Below are 24190 nucleotides of genomic sequence, written 5' to 3' on the forward strand. Positions count from 1 at the left end.
CAAAGTATGGATTGTTTGGGGAAATGAAGGAAAACAGGTCTTGAAACAACCAAGTTTATTTTATGATACACTTCTACATTATCATAAATAAACAGATTCAGAATCCTTACCCACATAACCCCTGTCGTTTCTGTCCAACGTGGGAGAGCTGCCTGCTGATGAATCAGTTGTGTTAAGTCAGAAAGGTTCAGATTAAGATACAGTTTCACACTTGCATGTTTTACATATTGCTTTCAAATGGTACCTTAAAATGTGCTGTAAAAAATGTGACTTTAGAAAAATATGAAAATAGAAAATAAGATGCCCCAGAAGTCCTCTCACTCCCTGACATCACCTCCAGTGAATAAATCCACACACCCCACCGAAACCTACAGCATCTTAATTCTGGTAATTTGCACAGGCAGAAGAAGTTGAGAGCTCTGAAGAGAATACACCGATTCATTGTCCCAAAAAACAGATTTACTTTCTCCTTGCGTTTTCTTCGTGAATCTGCCGTGTCTGGACACATGCAATCAGTGTGGTGGGCTATGTGGGTGCACGTCAACAGCCAGTCCCGCATTAAGGACCGAAGGATCAGAGTTCTAATTTAAAAAAACAAACGAGCGAAATAAAGACGGTACAATAGAGCACTAAAAACCCAAAGCATGTCAACTCATATGGGCACACCTGCAGGGCTTTAGAAATCAATCAATATCAAACACGGCAATGTCAAATAAATGGTAGATAATCAACACTAAAAAAGTCGTTTGCAAATTGATGAGGATGCTGAAACAAGATACCGCAAGTGATAAAATTTCATCATCTATTGACAGTAGAAGCCATGATAACAACACAGAGTGACCAGAATAATCAGCCAGAGCCATTAAGCCCCAAATAAGGACGAGTCAAGCAGTGGTGGATTCAAATAAAGTTATAATTTCACCTTGACTGTGGGCTGATTCTCCCAATGCGGTGATGTGTCTCCTCCCAGCACAGACCACAACAAAAGGTTTGAGCTGAATTGACCTGAGCACCATTGAAATAATGCGTCGTTCTACCTAAGTCTACAGCTACGGAGCAAATTCTGAAATTCATAGAGAAACACATGAAGACATTCTGGTATTAGTAGGAGCGCTGCTTTGTGCTTGAGGGGAGGGCCCTATGTGCTAACAGTGTCCAGGCACTTCACCATCAGAAAAACACCTGGCACGGAGCATTAGAAACTACAGTATGACCTTCAAAAACTAGAACCATGCATGAATAAACTGGCCTCTCCACTCTGCACTTTTTTCTACAGACGAGGGTTAAATACGCACAAAGACACAAACAATTCACAGGTTAAAATCAACATTAAAATGAGTCTCTTCAGACTGCCACAAAAACAGTGTTATCGAGAAGCTACAGTTTGCGTTATACCTCCCTCTTGTGGTGGGAGGAAAGCTGGAACGGAGAGAGGAGAAAGTTTTCATTCCGACTGAATCTGTGTCCTTTTTTCCGACCGTGTAGGAAAAGATAAGCTGAGCCGAGGTTTCCGCTGGAGCTGTGGTGTGCTGAGGCAGGGAGGCAGGTGTGGGCATGGCGAGGGACTGCTGAGGGTCTTTAGTTGCCAGCGTTGTCTGCAGCACCGGCGCTGCTGCTGATGCCCAGGTAGCTGGCTGCGCTGTCTGCAACACCCTGGAGCGGGACGATGACGCCGTCCAAGAGGCCTTTGAGGGTGTTGATCTGTTCTACATCCAGGTTCTGGCAGGCATAGTAGAGAGAACCACCCACGACAACGAGGAGCAGGAGCTTGAGCAACACGGACAGAACGCCTTGTCGGCCTGAGGGTTTGCTTGAAGAGACGTCACTGCCCGGTCGAGAAAAGGACTCTGAGTAAGTGCGGCTCTCGGTGTGGACGCTGCGCAGAAGGCGGGACTCGTCCAGCCAGTACTCGCTCGGCTTTAGAGGTCGACCGGCCGCCCCTCGGATCGGACGCCTGCAGCTCGCACTGATCAGAGAGAAAATTGAATCATGTTTCACATTAACTTGACAGAAATATTTAACCTAAGGACCAAAAAAGTTTTTTTCAGAAGCTTTGAACTACATCCATGATTTCCCTCAGCTGATGTTTGCTCAGGTAAAGAGATAACTGTACCATCTTACACCAAAGACCATGTGGGGTCTAGATGTCTCTGGGGTTAGTCTTATATTTCAGAGTTGAGAACTGTCGCAATGAAAATAAAGCTAATTCCATCCACTGCACAACACCACGACATATGGTTAAATTAGAGAAAGCTAGTGATGGAGCCTTGAATTAGGAACAAAGTTTTAATCCAAGGTGAATTTAATGGCGTTACGGTGTGATTCATGTGCAAGCCCGAAAAATCAATAGTTACCTGATGCCTGTTGGTGTGCTTATCTCATTGGCAAGGATATCTTCAACAACGCTCTTGCTGGCCTTCTTTGGCGTCTCTTCAATAATAACTTCCTCCACCACCTGTCAATGTGATATAAAAACATGTTAATACTGAAAGGAAAGAGAATAACCAATTCCAAGCTGGAGAATGTCAAAATATCCCTCACCTTGGCTTGTCGTCTGCTGCTGGCTCTGACAGTGACGGGAGCTTTACCTCTGCTCCTCACCGGCCTCTCTACCACAGGAACGGGCTCCGGTTCTGGTTCCAGTTCTGGCACAGCGATCTCCTCTGAAAACACACAGGTGATATCAACAAACAGTGCTACAAGGGGAAACAGATTGTTTTTACTAAACGTAACCTGGTTAACGTTTATAAACTTGTATGATGCAGGTTATTGGAATTTACAAAGACTATGGGCAGTGTGCCGTCAGAGCTCACCATCTTCCTTGTCGCTGTAGTGGTCAGAGTTTGTGTTGCCGTTCTGGTTAGAGTCTGCCTTGGGGAGAGCTGAGATGTCTGTAGGAGCTTCAGGTTCGGCCGGAGGCTCGTCCAAGACCTTCAGCAACTTATTCTCATACACTTTACGTGTAGAGTCTGAGCAAATGGAACAAGGATAAATACAATATTGTTACATATTTAATAGGATGAGTAACCTTACAGATCTTCAGTGAGCACAATTTTTCACCCATCAGTTGTTGCATTCATATTACACTATTAGGACCAGTCAGAAAAGCAGGTTTCAGTAACATGTATTTATTTATATATTCAAGACCAACCCCAAACATTACAATACAACCTGTAATAAAATTCCATACCTGTTGCGTAATCATACCATAAAGAGTATGACAAATATCAATGAAGAACCAGGACTATGTGATGTCACATTTCCGTCATAAGCACTCCTCAGATTTTCACAATTATCTCTACACAACTGGGACAATGTGTAGAAAATAGATGGACGGGACTAATCCATTAAAACTAGCTAAAACGAAACTAAATTAGATAAACTAATAAGTTCCATGTATGTAATCTATATTTAGCCAAGGGTACCACAGCACGGTTTGAACAAAAGTAAATGTTTTTCATTTTATTTCAATAACTTGAAAATCAAAAACTGATATTCATACTTAATATAATCATGAAGAAGAAATAATTGACTAGACCTGGTGTTTGGGTTATGGTACCAACATATCAAGATAGTATCAACTAAGTTAGATGAACCACTTAAAAGAAACACAAAATATCAGTTTCAATTGTTTTTTTAAACGTTAATTCCTGTTTAACGTATTTTACAGAAGTGCAAAACATTAACAGAGTAATTTTCTGTGTTGTGAGTCTTTGAATGACCGGAGTGTAACTGCCTCCTGGTGCTCACCAACAATGGGCCCGGACTCCACACCATGCTTGGCCAGCTGCTGTTTCAGATCTTCATCTGTGAGATCTGTCACCTCCACTTCTGCTGTGCGAGGCTTGTCCGTCTTCTTGGTGGCTTTCTGCAGAAGAATCAAAGCTCAATGAATCACAACAAACCCCACAACTCACACTTTACGATACAGACAATCACATCATCGCTTCAACCGAAACAAACAAACAAAAGCTCCATGGTGGTGTCGGTGCACTTTAGAGGAACGTACTCTTCCGGAGCGGCTCTTGCTGGACAGCACCGGGGCGGGCAGCTCCTCGTCGCTGGAGAAGGTGTCCACCGGCGGGCTCGTCTTCTGGTTCAGCACGGTCAGGTTCTTCAGGTACAGCTGCACGTACACTTCCTTCTTGTGCTCTCCGCCGGGAAGCGGCACGTTGTTGGCGGCGAGCTCGTTCTTCAGCTTCTCTTTCGTGAGCACCGTCGGGTCCGCGAGGAATTCAGCCATCATGCTTCTTCACCGTGCTCTCTCTCAGTCCGCTGCGGGGCTTCGGGTTCCTCTCTCTGCCGCTTCACTCCGGAACGTGAGGGAACAGCGCGCTGTTGTTGTCAAACACGACTGGCGCCTTCCCGCTGATGGCGGGGGGGCGGTGGAGGGTGGAGAGAAGCGCGGCCGGATGGAATAAACAGCTCGTTCTGCTTCGCAGCCCGACCGTTAGAACACTTCCGGGTAGCGCGGAATTTTCGAAAGCAGATCCGCGCTAGTGCTGCGAGCGGAGCTGGTGCAGAAATGGAAGATTTCGGCGGCAGCAGCGTGGCTGAGTTAGCTTAGCTTAGCTTAGCACCGGTCCACTTGCTTGTGTCTGTCCGCGGTCGCGACAGGGCCACGCAACAAGCAGCGCGGCTATTGGACGGAGCCCGGCAGTACGCTGCGCGCTGATTGGCCCGCTATGAATGGAACAGTCGCAGGCCGCCGCCACAAAGAAACCTCGCGCTTGTGTTTCCGATGGAGACTCTCACTAATCACCCGTTCGCACCGAGGATCCCTCCGCCACTCACTTCATGCTGTGGACGAACGGGACAGACGCGGGTTAAAAACAAACTCGAGTCGTATCAAGCGACGGGAGAAAGACCTAATGGCGGTTCGATGCTGCTGATTGTTTACCAATGTTATGACAGCTGCAGTTTCCCCTCGCGACGAATCATGGCTGTCATTTGTTTGAATCTGCTCCAATTCAAAATGGACAGGTTACAATTAATATCAACAGAGTGATGTCTTATGGGGCCCTGGGCAAAAACTCGTCATTTTTATATCGGTTACGTTATTTTCCCCAAAGGCCACAATACTCCAGACCTGAAGTTGATTCATCAATTAGTTGATTAGTGGGTACTTTTCCCCCCATAACAGATTAGTATCTGCTTGACACCAGCTTCTTATTTGTTTTGAAAAAAAACCGCCAATATTAAATGTAAAAACTGAGCAATACATCTGATATTAGAGAATCGTCAAGATTTATAGTATTTTGGACCCCCCTGTTAAAATATATATAAATATATGGTTAAGTTAATGGGTTATCAACAAGGAGAAATTAGAGTTACCTCAGACTAAACGAGTGCAAAAAGCTAAAAACCTAATAATATGCTCATGGACAACAATATATTATAAGTAAAGTGAAAAACTAAAATAGTAGCATGAATAGAACAAGAGAAAAAAGATGTATGTACTAGGTTTATTTCGCATTATTTTTGATAATAAAAACTATTTTAAGTTGCAGCCTTACAATTCAACAAGCATCTGACTTCAAAAACGTATATAACTTGACACTGGAAATGAGGAGGGGATCTTTTGTTATAGATACAAGAGATTGTCTGTTAAACTTTTTATTCATCTTACATTTTCACACAATTATAATAATGTTGCATTTTCAAATTTTAGATTAAAACTAAAACTATTAAGTCCGGTCTATTTTGGGGCCCCCACGTTGGGGCCTTGGGTGCTCAGTTTCACCGCTCCTCTCAATTACACACCCCTGGTTTAAATATTGCATAATGCAGTGGTGAGCAAATGTTGTAGATGAAAACTGCTCCTATAACAGAAGAGGGCAGCATGAGACACATTATCAGGGTATCAGCAGGTCTGGAGTTTTATACAACACCAAATGTAGTTTCCTCACAAGCAAGGCTCAGACCGTTAAAGAAATTTGAATTTAATTCACAAAACTGAAATATTCTCTCTAGCCTGCTTTAGTTAGTAAGGAGTTCATTTGTTAGAAATTTACACAACCGAAGTTCAATATCAACTAGGAACACATGTCAAATTCTGCTTTTAAAACCGTAACACAGTAACATTTCAAATTTGTGTTTTTTTCTTACCACCAATGACAAACCCAAGGATGCTGCATTTATTATAGAAAATACGTAACACTGCTTAATATTAACCCCTTGAGAGGCTGCTCAAAATTGTGTCAAATGATTGTCCATTGTCAATCCCGTGAATTAACTAAAACAGTACTGGCTGGTTTATGGGTATCTGGAAAAAAGGGCCCCATCTCTATGTGTTTGTGTGCTGTCAGAAGATGTTACACAATTTACACAATCAATCTTTTTCATTGGTAAATCCAGCCATCCATTTTCTGTTGCGCATGTATGTCTAGATTTTGTAAATATAATTAGTCATATTGATGAACATTGTTATACATTGCTGAAAAGTACTAAGACAAATGTGACACAATAATAAATTATTTTTTAACTGTATTACTTTTCCCTCATGGTCTTTGTACAGTGTCATTGTGAAACTGGTATTTAAACTGTGCTCAATTTGGTATTTAAAAGTCTTAACTTTAAGTAAGTGAACTCTCCAGGAACCCTAACAATTCAAAAGTAACATGTTTCACTTATTTGAGGTTTCATGTTGCTCGGTATCAGGCCAACAAATAACCTTGATGTAATGGACAGAAGAAACCACAGGGTGCTTCACAAGAAGGAAATGGAAAGAGGGGGGATTATTATCCACTAAATTAAATGCATAAAATCAAGAGAAAGCCAAAGAAAGCAAATGAGTTTTAAGACTACTCCAAAGTTAAAGAGAAATAATAGCATCGGAATGAAGACCATTAGTGTTCTAGCCAGAAAACACGAGTCTACATATAAAATATAACTGCACAAGGGTTTAGGTAATTTATTTGTTTAAATTATTATCCATCATCAGGGAGGCACCTGATTGGTCCCAAATTCATTCTGCAGACCCCAAACACACAGCCAGAGTCACAAAGAGCAACCTTCAGTAACAAGAAGAACAGCAACAGATGAGCTGTCCTCCAAGAAGACATAGAAGACAATGAGACTGAATCCATAGAAAGAATGTGGGACGCTCTCCAAGATGAATAGAGCAATGTACTGTACCTGCCATCAATCTTTTCAATCTTTTGACTCAGGTCTTTTCTTTGTTTACTGAATTTAGTATTACATTAATGAATAAATATTCATGGTATTAATTCAGCAAAACTTTTGAACAATATTGTATGTCGAGAGTGCTTGTGCTTCTATTTTAGTGAGGACACTCCATGGACATTTTATTTGAAGCCTGATAATTTGACTGATTATTGAATCACTGAATAAAAACATAGCAATACAGAGGTCTTTAAACAGACTCTTTTTCTGTATTAACTTACATAGACTTTACAACCTATCAATAAATAATCAATAATGAAAATAATGCCTTTACACTTGCACACAGAAGCAGGCTGGTCTCTACCCCCCTTCCTTCCTGCCATGGGGACAGTGGTTTGAGGTGGCACCGTGTGGCTCCCCACCTGTCCTTCAGAGCTGCCCCTCGGGCTTTTTGATGATGTTGCTGCAGAAACCAGGCAATAGATCTCCACTTCAGCTCCAAACCACACAAAAATACAGCACTTCACATGTACTTCAGCTTTTCCAATGGAGTATTAGCGTAAAAAATGTAGAGCCCTTGAGAAACACCTCTTAAGTTTTCTTTGTATGTCATTTATACAGAAAATAAGACTCAGGCCAAGAATCATAGAGGGTGCCTCTTTAAGCATAACAATCATGGCCCCGGAAAATGATCAAAGTCTGTGCTTCAATCGTCAACATTCACATTTTCATGACAGATTATTCGAAAAAACTAATCCACAGGACACATGATTGGCAGGCGGAAGACAAAACAGACTAAAAGCTGTTCATGTGAATATAAAGGCCTATATGTGGAGTCACACTGAGACATTTGTGTTGACTAGTCTTAAATGTGAGACGGTGTTTGGAAAAGACTACACATCTGAAACATCTGTGTCCCAGAAGCAGATTTCTGATCACCTACAAAAACTTTAAACACAAACTCCTCGGTCGAGTTTATCTTGGATTTTACATATTTCTAAATCCCCATTGAGTCGACCACAGAAGTAGCTTAGGAAAAGTCAACCTTTACCACCCAGAGAATGTCTGATCCAATTCCACTGACACAACAAAACACATACTGGTGAAATTAATCAACGTTATGAAATTTCCGCACACCAAAAGATCACAGCCCTGTCATCTCATGGGTGTACATGTGTTACCTGGTCCAGCTTTAAATAATAACCAAACAGTCAGTTGTATGTTTAGTTTTTTTAAACAAGTGTTTATTCTGTTTTACAGAACTCCCACATTAAGATTTTTAAATAACCAGAGCATCCTGGAAAAAAAGGTGTGTTTTCCTGCAATAATCTATCACAACAATCTCTAATCCTTGCAGGATGTTATTACTCACTGCCAAACTAATTAAGATCAAGTCCGAGGCCGTTTCCTGTACAAAGAGGAGGGTAGGATGCGGGCAGCGGGAGCAGTGTATTTCACAGGAGTGGAGATTTGTGTGTCCTGGCTTAGGAACAGCCATCTAGTAGTGCTCGCACAGTATATTTTCTTCTGTTGACAATCCAAACTCTACTTAAAAGGACACACACTTAGTTGTAGACATTTCTGTCAGGAGGAAAAATGAGACTGCCTCACTGGCCCTTCTTGATGCCCATTTGGCTGCCTGAAGGTTGTATCATAAGTACTACTCCATGTATTTGCATTACTATTATGATTTGGGCCTGTCCAGTTTTATTTGGCCATTGAGTACAAAGACACACTTGCTCATGTCCTCACTGAACTTCAGGCAAACTACTGTGTATGAACTTATCGTGAATAGAGAATATCTATTGAGGCCACGGTGAGGCACCCATGGGATGTCATGTTGGATCATTTGGGCTAAAAACCCTCATCTATCTTCTTGAAATGTATCACATTGACATAAAATAATGAACACGAATGTGATCTGTTAGAGCCTCTTCTGCAGCTGCTGTTGGCCCACAGCAGATGCAATAAGGAGCTTCACTGCTGTAGATCATTTTTTTTCCACTTCTCAATTCAGGACATCTCAGATACAATGAGCAGTGAGAGAAGTTAACGTCATCAAGGTGGTCATATTTTCACTCCTGTCCGTTTCTTAGCTTGTTGGTTGGTGTATTTATTTGTTTGTCAACAGAATTATGCAAAAACTACAGCACCGCTTTCTACAAAAATTCGCAGAAGCATAACACATGGGTTTAAAAAGAAAGCATTACATTTAGAAAATTTACAATAATTGTCCCTAGCTTTTTGAGGAAGAGTGTTTTGACATGCTGTGTGTAATTTGGTGCATCCAAATAAAAATCTAAACGTAGAAAATTTAAATATGGTTTAATTGTTGGGCCATTCTAGTTAAAGCTGCTATCAATATTCTAATATTAACTATGGACAATGTGTGATGTGAAAGGGATCGGTCACCTTTACTGTTCTGGTTGACTCTCACGGAGTTGTGTTCAGCCACAAGAGGCAGCTGCTAAAACCTCGCTGCACAAAATCCACTCAGCTCCAAAAAGCAGGTAAAGTCATCAACAAGTTTTTTAACCTGGAGGTCAGTGGTACATTTTTAGAACTAAGAGGCAGATATTTCCCTCAGGAGTTAACACAAGAATGAATACCAGACTTACTTTCATCAAATGGCCAGAAACACATCTCGTTCCTGCTGCTAAACAGTGTAGCCAACCCTATCCACTGTCCCCAAGAATAGATCTGCCCCCCCCCAAGGGAAAATGACACTGCAGGACAATATAGGGTCAAAATTCAACAGCATAAGATTTGAGATATCACATATTTGACTCTGCTCATTGTTCATCACAGGAAGGACTTTAATTTTGTGCTTGTCATGACTCATGACTGAACTGAATGGTCGGTGGTTCACAACTAGAAGAAAGAGGGCAAACTAAAACAAATGACTGCCAGACCCTTGAGTTAACAGGAAAGAAATATTTCCCTGTTTAACTTGGCCAAAGATCTCAACAGACCTGCCTCTTCTTAGGGTTTTGGTCCCAATGGCTAAGCACTGGTACTGGACCAGTATATGAAGAGCCAACGAGTTCTCAAAAAGCCTCCTGTGATGGGTCGGTTGTGACACCGCCATGCCCCTTAACCATTTCCTCTGCTTCCCGAATGCCTGGGCTCTGAGCTCACAGGCCTCTTACCGATGCATCATTTGAGACTGTCAGCATTAACTTTAACTAATGAATGAGGAGTGGACAATCAACAGAGACTCAGCAGCACTTGTAATTACAAGTGCCAGATCAGGTTAAGATGCCAGCAGCTCAGTGCATTCAACATTTTATTGCAATCATTGGCAGGACTCAAGCTCAATATTCAATTAAGTACCAAAAAGGAAAAGGGAATGGGTTTTATCAAAGCTGACAACAAGAAAGCTCTTTGGGGACCTTTTATATGAGGTGCTTCCATAGACTCACATGACTGGGTTTGTAATTTCCTCACCGGTCGGATTAGGGGCTTTCTTGTGTCAAGTTATTTTAAGTAATCGTTCTTAGCTCTGTGTCAACTGCAGCTTGGACGTTTTCCCCAAAACCTGGTACGTCAGCTGATATGATCTTATTTATTCAAATGTGAAAACTGAAACTTCTAGGCCTCACACCGTCTCTTTGCCTAAATGGACCGCTGTTTAGCTGGACCTACATCAGAATTGTTTGGTCAGGGGACTAGGAAGTGGACTGTGTGGAAAAAGCACTTGTGGTCATGTTTACTGTCATCCCACGAGGCAGGTTTGATGGTTCGGCTCTTGTGGCAGCTCATAGTTTTTGGGTAGTAAAACGCCGGGGGCCTATCGATACTCTGTAGTCTCACAGCGTGGCTCATCTGTGCCAGCGGTGAAGGACAAATATGCCAAAGTCTACTGGGTTTGGCTCTTTTCTCACCCCCTGGCTTCCAATGCCGATGTATCCAGCTGAGGTACAATAATTTGACACCTCTTAAGCAGCTAGACCCTTCAGCGTGACAACCACTGCTTTGTTTTATATTCCTGCGTATTTTGAACGCAATAAAAAATAACAGTCAGCAACATCCAAACTGTGTTTTTATCCAGTTTGGACTTTTGCCCCTCCCCACCCCGTTCAATCTCCTTTATCCCTCCCTTTCCTATGTGGGATTCAACGTACACTTTGTGGTAACCTTGCTAAGTTATCAATTTTTTCTACGTTCTCTCACACTGAATAAAGGCTTGTTTCTCTACGCCTGCTTGTTAAGACATCAAGGACAGCTCCCTCCATCTGGCATTAAGTATGCCTGGTGCCAGTGTCGGGTTAACTGACACTCCTGCACTTAAACTAATGGCAGCAAACAGTCATCTCCCATGAGGTGCTCACCTTGGAAAAAAATCACCCAGTTCCCTCATCCCCAATCATAGTCGTGCTCTCACCACCCACTGAATGAAACCATGGGCATGAAAAGGGGGATTGTTTCAGTGTTGAGGCATATATAAGGGCAAATGAAAACATGTAATACGCATGTCCTGTCTTGGATTTGCCTTCCTCCCGGGTTCAATGAGACGTTGAGAGGTGGGAAGAGTAGAACAGCATGCAAACAGAAAAAGACAGACTCAGCAAATCATCATATCCATGAGAAAGGAAACGTGTAAGATGATTTCTTAAGCAAATAAATAGAAAATATTCAACATTCAGATGCTTAAAGAGATCTTTTGAGACAGGACCTAAATCACATTTATTATTAAATTTATCCAGCACTTAAATGTCTGAATTGCCTGTTTTTTAAGGGAAGCTTGCAAAGGGATTACGAGGATATTTTTCTGCCACTGTGAATTAATAATTCTGTGTCGCAGGTCTAGTCTAATATTTCCATCAGATATTGTGTTGTTGTTCTTGTGGGTTTGAGACCTGTTTCTCATGTTATTCTGACTGCCTGTAAAAATGCTAGCCTCCTCTTATACAGTAGACATAACTAGAACAGCCAATCCGAGAGCTCCATGTTGAAGAAGGTGAAAAAAATATGTATTTATCCAGATCTGCTCCGAATGTAATGGCTGTTTCCGTGGGTAATGCCCCACCCCTCTACAAAAATCTATGAAAATCGTGTAAATAGTTTTTGCTTAACCCTGCATAATAACCACCCACACAAAAAAAAAGAAAACAAGATAAGACTCGCGGAAGTGATAAGAGTATGTCAAGGGATCAGGTAGATCAATTAGATTTCTTCAGATCTAACAGCTGGCATGCTGTATGACATTGTTATATTATATAACAATCTCCCATTTAATTTCCCATGATCTATCATCTTCTTTCACAACTTTTTAACTAACTGACCTTAGGACTTAGGAAACTTCCATCCTTTGTAAGTAGTAACAAACATCTTGTACAGGTGAGTCCAGGGCAAAGAGAAGCACCTCTCAGACCACATGAGAGCACCATCACCACCCGTCCTCCTCTGAACCCCCTTCTCAATGGAAACCTAAACAGCTTTTTAAGAATGAAGAGCTTTTTCAGTTTGTTTCTAAATATAGGCTCGCCCTGTGGGAGGGGGCAGGTTCCAGAGCCATTTTCAACACAGATGAGCCCCATGTCCTGCCCAGGGCCCGGCGGGTGGTGACTGCCGGTGGTCTGCCTTTCTCTTATGCACCGGCTCTTAAGTAAACACTGCAATCCTGCGGTCAGCTACAGCATGGCAACGAGCGAAAGGACTCACTGTGCAGTTGCACACAGCTATGGTGTGTTGCCTCCTCTGGCCCACTCAATCTTGGCCCCACCCCGTCACAGGGGCCTGGGTAGGGGTCGGGGGCCAGCGACAGACCTTGATGTGTGATCCCAGAAGCCTGCTGGGAACTCCTGGTGGGAACAGTGTTGGACTTCACCTCCCGGACCCCACTGACCGACCATTTCCATCTGAAAAAAAAGTCTAAATTAAGAACATTAACATGTTTACTGAAATTATGCCAATTCATTAAAGAAAATAAAAAAATGCAACATCGGTGAAATCGGGGTGGATATGATTCACATCTGTAATCTGTAATCATCGAGTCATTTGACCATTCAAACAAGACACAAAATTATAGGGGAAATCAGAAAATAACTAGAACAATTATTATTAAAAAGGGTTTTGTTTGAGTAAATGGTTAATGGAGCACATGGGATTGTATAATTGTCACATTCAAAAGTTTAGCGTGTTAAGCAATAACACCCAGAAATATCATGTTCAACCAGGAAATAACTGAAATCTGAATGTTTTTTATCAGAGGGCCACGATAATATGGCATTAATCATCAGGATCATATCCAATAAAGTGCCAGATTAATCAACTCGGAGGCAAACTGACAGCGCCAGTCCTTATCCACTGAGGAGAATAAGGGGCAACAGGTAGGGCCTTTATCCATTGAGCTCTGTTCTCAAATGGCTCCCCTATACATGTAGATCATAATTTGGGGGAGTCTCAGTGGCTACCTGTAAGGACCACAGGGGTGGCAAATAGCGGGGCTGTGGCTTTCTTAGCTTCTTAGTGGTGCAAGCAGAAGGATTTACGGTAACTCTCAGACAAGCGTTCACAGCTTGGACTCTTGGCCTGGATTCGATATTGTCACTGGCTGAGCATCAAACCCACTGAACCCGAGGTCCATAAGAACCTACACAAAACCCTGGGATGTTTTAATGATAAATCGCCGACATTTAGTGGCAGAACAAAAAAATATTGGCCTTGCTGGGGATATCAGTATTAATTTTAATCAATAGTGAGAGCACATACTGGGTGGCTTGATTGACCAGAGATCAGCCTCTGGTTAAATTGACAGGCTCTTCTCCTTCGGGGGCGAGGATATGAGTTTTTTTTCTGCTAATTCAGCACAGGTGCGATAGTATAGAAAGCAACCCCCGCAGAGTTAGAGGTGAAACAATTGCCAATAGAGGTGATATTGAATATCATCTATGATGTGAAGTGCACTGACCAAGTTATCTTTAAGTTCATGTCCAGGCCTTGTGGGACACACAATTTACTTCTCTGTGTAACCAGACCTTTTCTCGGTGCCCGCCATCTCCAGCCCTTCTGGTTTTGATAAAAGAGAGACCAGCGCCATGAGATTTCCTGAGCGGAGTTCGATGATAAAACCATATGGTGAAAAAAAAATAGCTCAGGAAGTTAATACATCTGACATGCCGTGAAGCATAATTTATCACTTCAGTTACCCATGCTGGTAAGAAGGATTAGTAGTGGAACTGAGGGTGTTTTTGAAATCACAGGTATCACTATCTTCAGTGTTACACTCGGTTAAAAGCATCACATACAAGGTTAAAGCAGTATTTTACTAATGTGCTGACTGCTGATGATGCCAGGAGGTGCTTTACAAAGCCACAGGACTGAATTTAAGGTCAAAGAGGATGCACCGAGCCAAACACACCAACCGCCACCCTGGAGAAAAGAGCCATGGCGCTAATATTAGAGGGAAGACTGATTACAGTGCTCCTATTAGGTTTTGGCATCGATTATGGTCCAAAGTAGAAACGCCCTCGGCACTGCTCTTTGGTGTTCGTGCCCCCGGTCCTTCACGGCACACTACATGATACTATTTAGAGCCAGACCAAACATGCCAAAGCAGACCACAGGGTTACTCACAGCCACTGCACATTCTTTTGAGGCTGAAACGTGACCCGGTCCTATTTTTCAGCAGCTTGTCAGACTCGGTGTGGCGCATGGAGGTAAACTAGGAGGAAAAACTGTTGTCACCTCGCTATAGCTCTTACTTTTTTCCTGACTTACAAGATGGCAACCTCAGGTGTCAAAATGAGACCAGAGGGGAAGGCTGGACGAGTGCTGGCACTCACTGTGGATATGGAAAACAAAGATATACTTACAACAGCAGCAGCAGATGGTAAATGGAAAATGGACAGTTTATTGTTGAAGCTTTGCGAGTTGATGGACATGCTGTTAAAGTAATAAGTGTAGTAACCACATGCATTAAGACATATAATGCCATATGTGAGGCTGAAATTGAAGTGACAACATAATGATTTAGTCAAAATATCTAACAGCTTGAGGAAACCATACAAGTCCAGCTGTGCGTAAGATGCTCAAGACGTCGCTTTCATGGAGGATGTCTGCGCCACTTCCGAAAACCTCCCTCCACACTGATGGACAGCGTATTCTCTGTTGGGGCATCATCATAGCGTTGGACTGGAAAAGTTGTCAGGCATTCAATACGTCCAAACTTGTCGTCATTTGGAGCTCATTTTGAAAAATAGTTGTTATGACGGCTGCTAACCATATCCACCCACTCTGTTCCCAGTGAGAGGGGACAGACGGGAGAAGTGTCTTTCAGTCGGTCAGGATATACTTCATCTCAGCAGGCTTCCGAGCTGCTGGACCACGTACAGAGCTTCAGGTGAAGCTATGCACACTTCAAACTCTAACCCTCAACAACTCAACGTTTGACTCAACACCACTAAGAAAAGCTTTCTTCAAAATATAGGAAACCACTGTGCCAGAAGTAACAACAGACTGTTGTGAGTTCAACCATTAATTATCCAAGCTGACATTGGGTGAAAGGAAGGGTACACCCAGGACAGGGTATTACGGGGCAGGGGCACACTCACATTCACACCTTTGGTGTGTGTGGACCCTATAGAGAACACCCACACAGACACAAAGATGGGAAGAATATGCAAACTCCATTGCCAGGTTGGGATTCAAATCTTGCTGTGAGGCAACAGTGAGCCAGTGCAAAACTCGGTTGTGAGGTAACAATCCATCTTAAATGTCTCTCACATGAGATCTAACAATGTAGCACTGTACTCATTAAAGTTTAGTTTAATTATTTTGGCTAAACTGAGGCATCCATGTTTGTTTAGTTTTCCAATTTTCCAATAATTGCGACTTGGATGTTGATGTTGAAGTTGGAAACTGCAATTATGGTAAAACTCACATTTATATTAATGACTAACCACCTTCGGTGATTTCCTACATTTCCCAGAATACTTCACATTGCAATGCATTCTGCTGATTGTTTAGTCAATAGAGACAGAAGAAGAAAGACAGGAAGCATATTTTTGTATTGTAGCTATGATAGATTATGATATATTGAAGTGGCTGATAGTGGAGATATAGTGTCTCTTATTCCTTTAATGGACTTCTCTTTATAACTTCAGTTACTTTTGATCGACACATGACACATCAGATCAAACTGGTAGTCAATATTATACTCTGCTGGATATGTTTTGTCCACTTTTCAGTAAGAATGGGGATCATGTCCATACCTTGTTTCCAGCATACCATTAGTACCAGTTCCTGTGGCTGTGGGTTTCCCCCAGCCACAAACCTACACATTCCTCCCTCCAGGCTTAGCCACAACAGCAGTTTGCCTCCTCATTGACCAGAACTCACTGAGAAAGTTTGAAAAAGGCCGTAACTCTCAAAGAAACACAGCCAACTTCACCACTGAAATAGATTTCAATAAATTTCTGCAGCCACTTTTTCTGGTCCTGAGAACGAAATGAATTAGCAAACAAAAGCCTCAGAAGAATTCCCTCACATTTCTCTTTACTCAATGAATTACTGTCTACCACAAAAGGAAAACAAAAGATGGCACATTTATTTTTCTGTGGTGGGACTGTTTCAACAAAGCAATTATTCACTGACACCACATGAACCTCAATCAAAGGCTTCAGGCTCCACTGATAGTGCTTAGCTACAACTACAGGAACGTTCAAGTACCGTGAAGGACAATGTTACATTATACTTAATCACAAACGGAAAAAGCATGTTTTGCATATTTTGAAACTGAAAAATTACCATCTGTAATATTTTGTAAGAGAAATGTTTTACTATCATGGTGTTTTTCTAAATAGTTGCACAAATAGAAAAGCGTTGTTCATCTTAACCATATATAAAATAGAGTTATTTTAGCAGCATGTTTCAATATCTTTGATTCACTGCCAAACCCGAGATTTTCTATTGTTAAAAGTAACACATGCTGTGCCACCCCTCACCTTAACACTCAGGAGATGACTTGAGATGAGAACATCTGACTGGAGCATCTCCTGCTGTGTTGTTCATGTTTGACAGGTGGAGAAACTCTGGACTCCATTCAACCAACGACTTTACTGCCTGACTCAGATTGAAGGGTCATCGCTCTTGTAACTAGAAGGGCATATCGAGGGCGTACCTCAACCTAGGCTAACACCCTATCTCGCTTGCTCAAAAATTCTACATCAACCTCTTTATACGGATCTGCTCCAAAATGTAATGGGGCCTTCATTGGGTCATGCCTCCCCCCTCCATAAAATTCATGGAAATCGGTTACAAATTTTTTGCGTAACCCTTCAAACTAAGAAACAAACAAATAGACGCAGAGGAAAACAAAGCCTCCTTAGCCGAGGTAATCAATCAAAGAGAAGACCTACAGAGCACTGGAGGCACTTGGATATAAATATATTTCCAAACATTAGAAAATGGTGTTAGTTGTGTTCACACTTTGATAAAGAAGTGGAATATTTTGGATTCTGTTGAAATTGAGCCATGGTCAAGGAGACCAAGAGAAGATCCCAGCCACATCTACCAGGAAAATCAGTCTGAATAAAAGAAAACCCAACATGCCACCTGAGATGAAATACATGCTTCTCTGCAAGAAAGTGCTGTGGCTGTTTTAAGATTCACAGTAAGGAGGTACTTGAACAAAAATGGGCTCTACAGTCAAGTTGCCAGAAAAAAGCCAATCTTGCGCCAAAACAACCCATAAAATTGCCAAACAACACCTAGACGAGCCTCAAAGCTTCTGGAAAAAAATCATCTTGAGGGATGAATCCAAAAGGGAACTTAATGGTCACAACCATAAACGCTGTGTTTGGACAGGGGGTCGACAAGTACACCATCCCTACTGTGAGGCATGGAGGGGGATCTCTGTTGTTTTGTGGACGTGTGTGTGACCTACAGCAGCATAGATTTGGTCAACATTGACCAGGGCAGATCAAGTTTTTAGTGGCTACATCAGAAAACAGCAGGTTCCGGAGAGGCCATCGCCATCTCCTGATCAAATATCTATCATTGGTACTAAAAGAATCAATACACAGTTTGAAGAACTAATGGTATACAAACCTTTGAAGGGGGACCATGTCATTATTTTATGTATTGCTATGTTTCTTACTCTTTTAATCCCTTATATGAATCACATTAATAATAAATGTTTATTCACTCATGTTTACTCAATTTCATTTGTATAGCACTTTTCAAAACAAAGTTCCAAACAGCTTTACAAGGCAAAATTAAAACTGTTGCAGCTCTATATGTATAAATTAAATAATACCAGTAAAATTGTGTGTGAAAATATATTCCAGCTAATTGCTGAAAATGCTTGGATGTTTGTGTGTGCTTGTCTAACTGTGGGTGTGTGTGTGTGTGTATAGTGTGTAAGTGGGCTGTGTGTGGTCAGGCTCGCTGGGCTGATCTTGGCCCCTGGCTGTTGCTGGCGTTCAGCATGTCTGTAAAGAAACAGCTGGAGGCAAAGCCAACACCGGTCCCGCTCAGAAGCTCAGCCCTGCCAGCAGCGACAGAGTCCAGAACTTTCCATGGTCCTGCGTCGCCATGCCAACAGGTCTTGGCACGACGCAGCTGTCCTGATCTGCACACCTGGCCCACCAAGAGTCCAGAATCACCTCTCCTGTCACTGTGTGATGAACAGGTCATTTACAACCCAAGTGTTTGTGTGTTTTTAAGAGTTATGGGCCCAGGTAAAGAAAACATCGTGGCAGTAGACCTCCTGTGTGTTGCCCTAATCAAACAGAGCTGAGAACCTTAGTGCTGTAGAATAGCAGGGTCTGAACATATTCAGACATGTACTGTGGAAAACCCACACAGAGGGATATTCAAAGAGAAACGGCAGTATGGAAATGAGCTCGATAAAGATTTGTTTTGTTTGTCTTTGATAGTGACATTGAGTTTTGCGGTTTCAGCTGGAACACGCTGTAGAAGAGCAAGTACCAAACAGGAATGTAACTGCAATGTAAATGTAAGACAGCCAAGGAGAATTATTTGTTCAGTCCTCCATGTTATGTGACACATTTATCTTCTCAAACCCTTTCCAAACTGACACAAAGCCCAGGTTTCTCCGGACGAAGAGGTGGCTGGCTGGAGATACTTAACTTTAATATTAAATTGTTCTATTCTTGTAGCGCACATGCTGTTCTGTTTTAAGGCACTTAATGCCTTTTAAGTGCAGTGCCAAATGTTATTTATATAATTTTATTTTAGATTTAGGATGTCGACATTACATTAATTTCAGACAACTTGAGTGATTTTGCTCTCTTCTTCATTGACACTTTAACATCTCGATAAGTAGAGCTTGTGATCAAACCATGAACTCCACCACCTGAGCTGCAGTCTACCTGATTACCTGACATGGCCGTCTGTCGCCAACAAGGATGTGTGCAAATAGAAGATGCTTTGTGTCGTGCAGGAAACCATAGTTTGGAATATTTTAAACAAATTGTTGTGTTGTGTACTTTGACTTTTTAATTGGGCTCATGTCTCATCCCTCATCCACTAACATGAAGGAGGTGGGATTTATGACCTATACTGCATCCAGCCACCAGGTGCTGATTGAGATGTTTTGGCTTAATTTTTGGAGAGCAGCCATATTTTCAGTATATACAGTCTATATGGTCTGTGTTTGCTTGTCTCTGTTGCTCTATTTTAATACCTGTCTCATAAATTCCAGAGTGAACCAAACAAACACAAGGCAAACCATGAGCACTGCACATGTCCCAAGAACCTCTGACCAGTAACTGTGTTATTTACATATATTTATAATTATTAGTAGGGGGGCTAGGCCTTTATTATATAGAAATGTGATCAGTAATTTTTCATTTAGATTGAGTCCTTATTCCTTTCTAAACTGTTTCTCTCTCTCTAATCTCAACTGTTGCCAGTTTCCAACTCTTCTCAAGTCTCTCGACCCAGTCTTGCCGGAGTAGGAGGCCATGTCGGGTGAGTCATATATTATCATGGAGGAGGAAGAGCAGCATGTTCCATGCTTTGCTACAAATTAAATATTTGCCGACACTACAGACAATTTGACAGACAATTTGACAAGAAGCACAGTTTGCAACACATGATGTGCCAATACAAAGGGTATAAATGGCACAACGACTTTCTGCTCAGTGTTGAGTTAGAATACCTTGTACTATTGTACTTTGCAAGCACATTTCCCTGTGCTTAATTAGTAATCCTGAGCATCCTTAAATGCTCAGTCTAACCAAGTAAGTGAGTAAAGTTTTTGTTAATATAACACCAGGTGACAAAGTGCTTCACAAGAATGAAGTTGTTCAAATTAAACAATAAGGACAGAAAGAAGGAGAAGTAGGCAAAGGTTATTTTTGAAGGCATCCACAGAGACCACAGATCTTATGTCAATGGAAAGTACTCGCGTACCATCCGTTTCATTCTGCTGGGTACAGAACATAAAGACCAGATGATGTTGATCGGTCTATAATAGAAATATTTGTATATGCTGAGTTTCATGATAATAAACATCTGGGCTGAAGGAGTGAAGGACACTAGGTTTCCATTTAATCTGAAGGATACTTTGTTCTCTTTTTGCTGTGGGAACCACAAACTGACAGCTCTTGCTGATGAAGCATTGTGTTCCCGGCAGGTATGTTGACAGAATTTGATCCATAAAACAGTCCGATTCAGGGCAGCCATCACCGGAGATATCTGCTATCAAGTTGAAAGTGATCATTTGATCACAACATTTTGGCTTTGGACTCAGGGGTACTTCCAAATCCTTCTGTAACAAATTCAACAATTTCTGTTCACTTTTGCTATGGCCAAATAATTCCAGTCCAGCCTCAGGACTCTGTTGATGTGTTCTTGAGTCAGTTGTGACAAGCTACTCTAACTCTATTACAGAAAAACCACTTAAAAACTGATATTTAAGGAGGACAAATAACGGGTTATGCACATCATAAAAATGCACATTTCACAAGGTGTATCTTGGCTCGACGTTTTTAAAAAGAAGCCAAACTTTATTGCCATGGGAGAAGAAGCCGTAATTTTTAAAGTGGCATATGTATGAGAGGGATTGTTTCTTGTTCTGTCTCTCTGGATTTCTTAGCTCCCACCCATGATATCTAAGTCTAAACTTGCACACAAACACATTCACACATTGAGGGTGGAGTAAGGAGAGAAAACATGATTTGCGTATGGATGTCCGACATGCGAACATTTTGATTGATGGGCAGCTAAAGAACACAGGCCGATCCTTATTAGAGGCTGCAGGCTGCCAGCTCTGAGGGATGCGTGGGCATGTCCTCCTTGGTAAGTGATCAGGTGTTTGACTCTGTCTGGTAGGAAGGAAGTCCTTATTAATGTTGAGGAGAAGGCCGAGGCTCAGCAACCTCAGGCATGCCTGCCCACACACACACACACAAACGCACACACACACATGCAAACACACACACACACGCACAAACGCAAACACACACACACTGTGGTTCGTTACTGTAGAGGAGTGCTGGTCCTGATTGGGAACAGATATCTACGGCTGTGGAGTTGTTAAAATAAATCCTTCCACATCTTTTACTGTTTTTACCTCCCCCTGTGATTTTCTTTTTCTCTCCTGGCTTTAGTTTTTTTTATCAAAATATTCGTCACTGCATTAATAAGTAATTTTCTTGGCCCCTTGGAGGCAGCAGAACAGACTGAAAACACAACAGCATGTTGTTCATGATTAATTTGCTAACAAATGTTTAACTGTTTACAACATTAACATTCATGTGGAGTTGTAATCCTGGCCTCCTGACAAATACAATAAAATGTTCAATTTAGTTTATTCCCTATTAAATGAGATTTTGAAGACTGACACGCATTCTACGATGCAACAGATAGCTTAGCTTTGCATAAACATTTGAGGGAAATAAAAATATCTGGCTCTAGACTGTATAAGGATTGACGACACATATCCACTTCCTCCCACGATCCAGAAACCAAGCAAAAGATCCTGAAACACATGCCACCATTTCGTACAGATGACCTCATTTAAAGCCAGCTACTTGAAGTACAGATGTAACTCATCCTCAAGGCAGGCATTGGCCAATGGCTCACAAGTGTGGGGTCCTAGCAGAGAACTGAACATCTCATCAATACGGCTATGACAAGATGTCTCTTGACTTTGTTGCCTTTGTCTCTCTCATGGGAACATTTGTAAAACAAATTGCCCCCCTGGGATAATAAAGATATCCTTCACCTTCACCTTTATATCTGCAGTTGCCTGCTCTTCCACACTTACTCTCTCTGTAGCCAGATGCTCTTCTTGACTGGTCTCTTGTGTGGCACCTTCCACATCCTCTGTCAGCCATTCTATGGCCTTGGTCAATGTAGCACCAGAGGAGAATGCATGATTCTTTTTTTGAGGACCCAAGAGACATGCTAACACTACAGTTTTTGTTTCTTCTAGTTTTGAGAAATGTTTGATCAGGCTTTCCCTTATAACTTGCCTGAGTGTTCTGATACCTTGTGTCGAGGGCCCTTCATCACCTTAAAGTAGCATCCTCAGCACAGTCAGACACAGTCAATGATGCAAGATGTTGATGAATTGTTATGGCTCACCTCTAGGGTCACCAAAGTGGACACAATGTCCCACTGATAAGCAGTAGGACATGTAAATCCTCCTTGCTCACCAGAGTAGATGTTAAGGGCATGCTTTTGCTCCAGCACTCTTTGCGACACTTGGAGCTTCGAGTTCCTCCCCGTTGGGACAGCCTGGATTACGTAGTGTTCTGGTAGGCCAAGGTCTTTCGAAATGGCCCTCAAACAATGCTTGGCAAGATTCAAGTGGTGGAAACGGGTGGCACGTTTCTTAAGCATCGCAATAATATCTGTGACGGATCTTTGAATTGACAGACCATCATTCACCACAAGTTGAAATATGTGTGTTCCGCGAGCCTCATCCTCTTCACCATGTTGGCTCCCCTGTCTCGAAGCACAAGGGCTACACGGTCTTTGCTTATTTTCCGATTCTCAAGCAGGCTCAGGAATGTCTGTCTGATGTATTCCCCAGTGTTGGATCAATTCATCACCCTTATGTGTAAAACAATCTGCTTTCTGGTCCATTCATTGTCAATGAAGGGACATGTTAGGCTCATCAGTGACTCTATTGAACCAGACCAGCAGTCTGTAGTAAAGGAGAGTCAGTAGCCAGCATTTTCTGGTTGGATAAGGACTGTTATTTTATTTCTTACAGCTTTTCGGTTCGGTAATATTTCTCACTCTTCAGTGCATATCGTGGTGAGGCGCTTGAGGCCAACATCAGAAAGACTTGTGAATGGTTGGTTATCAGAGACTATCATCTCTGTTATTACTTTGTCCATTAGTTTAGATCGGTCATCAGAATTTGGGGGGAAGTGTTTGAGACCACAATATAGTTTGGGGGTTTCAGGGGTAAACAATGTTGCAGCCAAATCTAATACAATTGAAATAAATGGGGACCACGTCTTCTAACATAAAAAGACAACATAAAAAAACCAATAAATGCCTCAACACTGCTCCTGAGGTGTCATCCAAGGAAATTCGACTCAAAACGACGTAATTTACACCATGTGTTTTAAGCCTAAATGTCCAGTGTTATCCTCCTCATAGTTGCTGCAGCAGTAACTCGCGGATCTCGTCTCACGGTTCCGGCCACGTTCCCTCAAGTCGGCATTTCAGCCAGCAAGTCATACAAGCCCTTTATAAGGCTGGTGAGCGTGTATAGCTTGAGAGTGTTCTCCTTAGCGCACACATTGTTAGTGCCAGCAGGGCCACCCCTTGTGCAAACAATGTGGACAAGTCATTTTTTTGAGAATACATATTTTTGATAATAATAATCATGATTATAATACAATAAAAGTATAAAGTATTTTTAATTTTGTACATGCTGCAACTTAATGTATATTTATTTTACTATTTTTATTTTTTTGAGAGAACATTTATTTATTTAACTTTTGTAAAATTCACTTTTTTTTAGGTAAGAGAGACACAGCCCTATCAAGTTTAATGCGTTCTATTCCTTGTTCCATTGTACAAAAAAATACTGAACAATGACCTCAAAACAAAGATATGTACCATGTCCCAT

General features: G+C 41.8%; 1 protein-coding gene and 1 pseudogene across 1 annotated transcript; both read right to left on the reverse strand.

Annotated features, from left to right (window-relative positions):
- Positions 1-38: 38 nt before the first annotated feature.
- Positions 39-4583, reverse strand: tmpob (thymopoietin b). The gene is made up of 6 exons (XM_061076284.1): positions 4010-4583; positions 3751-3868; positions 2814-2969; positions 2542-2663; positions 2355-2455; positions 39-1966 (listed from the first exon to the last, which is right to left on the reverse strand). Exons 1-6 carry the CDS (start codon positions 4244-4246, stop codon positions 1579-1581), a joined length of 1122 nt encoding a protein of 373 aa, XP_060932267.1. The 5' UTR covers positions 4247-4583; the 3' UTR covers positions 39-1578.
- Positions 4584-22615: 18032 nt separating this feature from the next.
- LOC133009711 (uncharacterized) lies at positions 22616-24190 on the reverse strand (annotated as a pseudogene).

This window comes from Limanda limanda, chromosome 8 (assembly GCF_963576545.1).
Source record: "Limanda limanda chromosome 8, fLimLim1.1, whole genome shotgun sequence".
NCBI classification, from domain to species: domain Eukaryota; kingdom Metazoa; phylum Chordata; class Actinopteri; order Pleuronectiformes; family Pleuronectidae; genus Limanda; species Limanda limanda.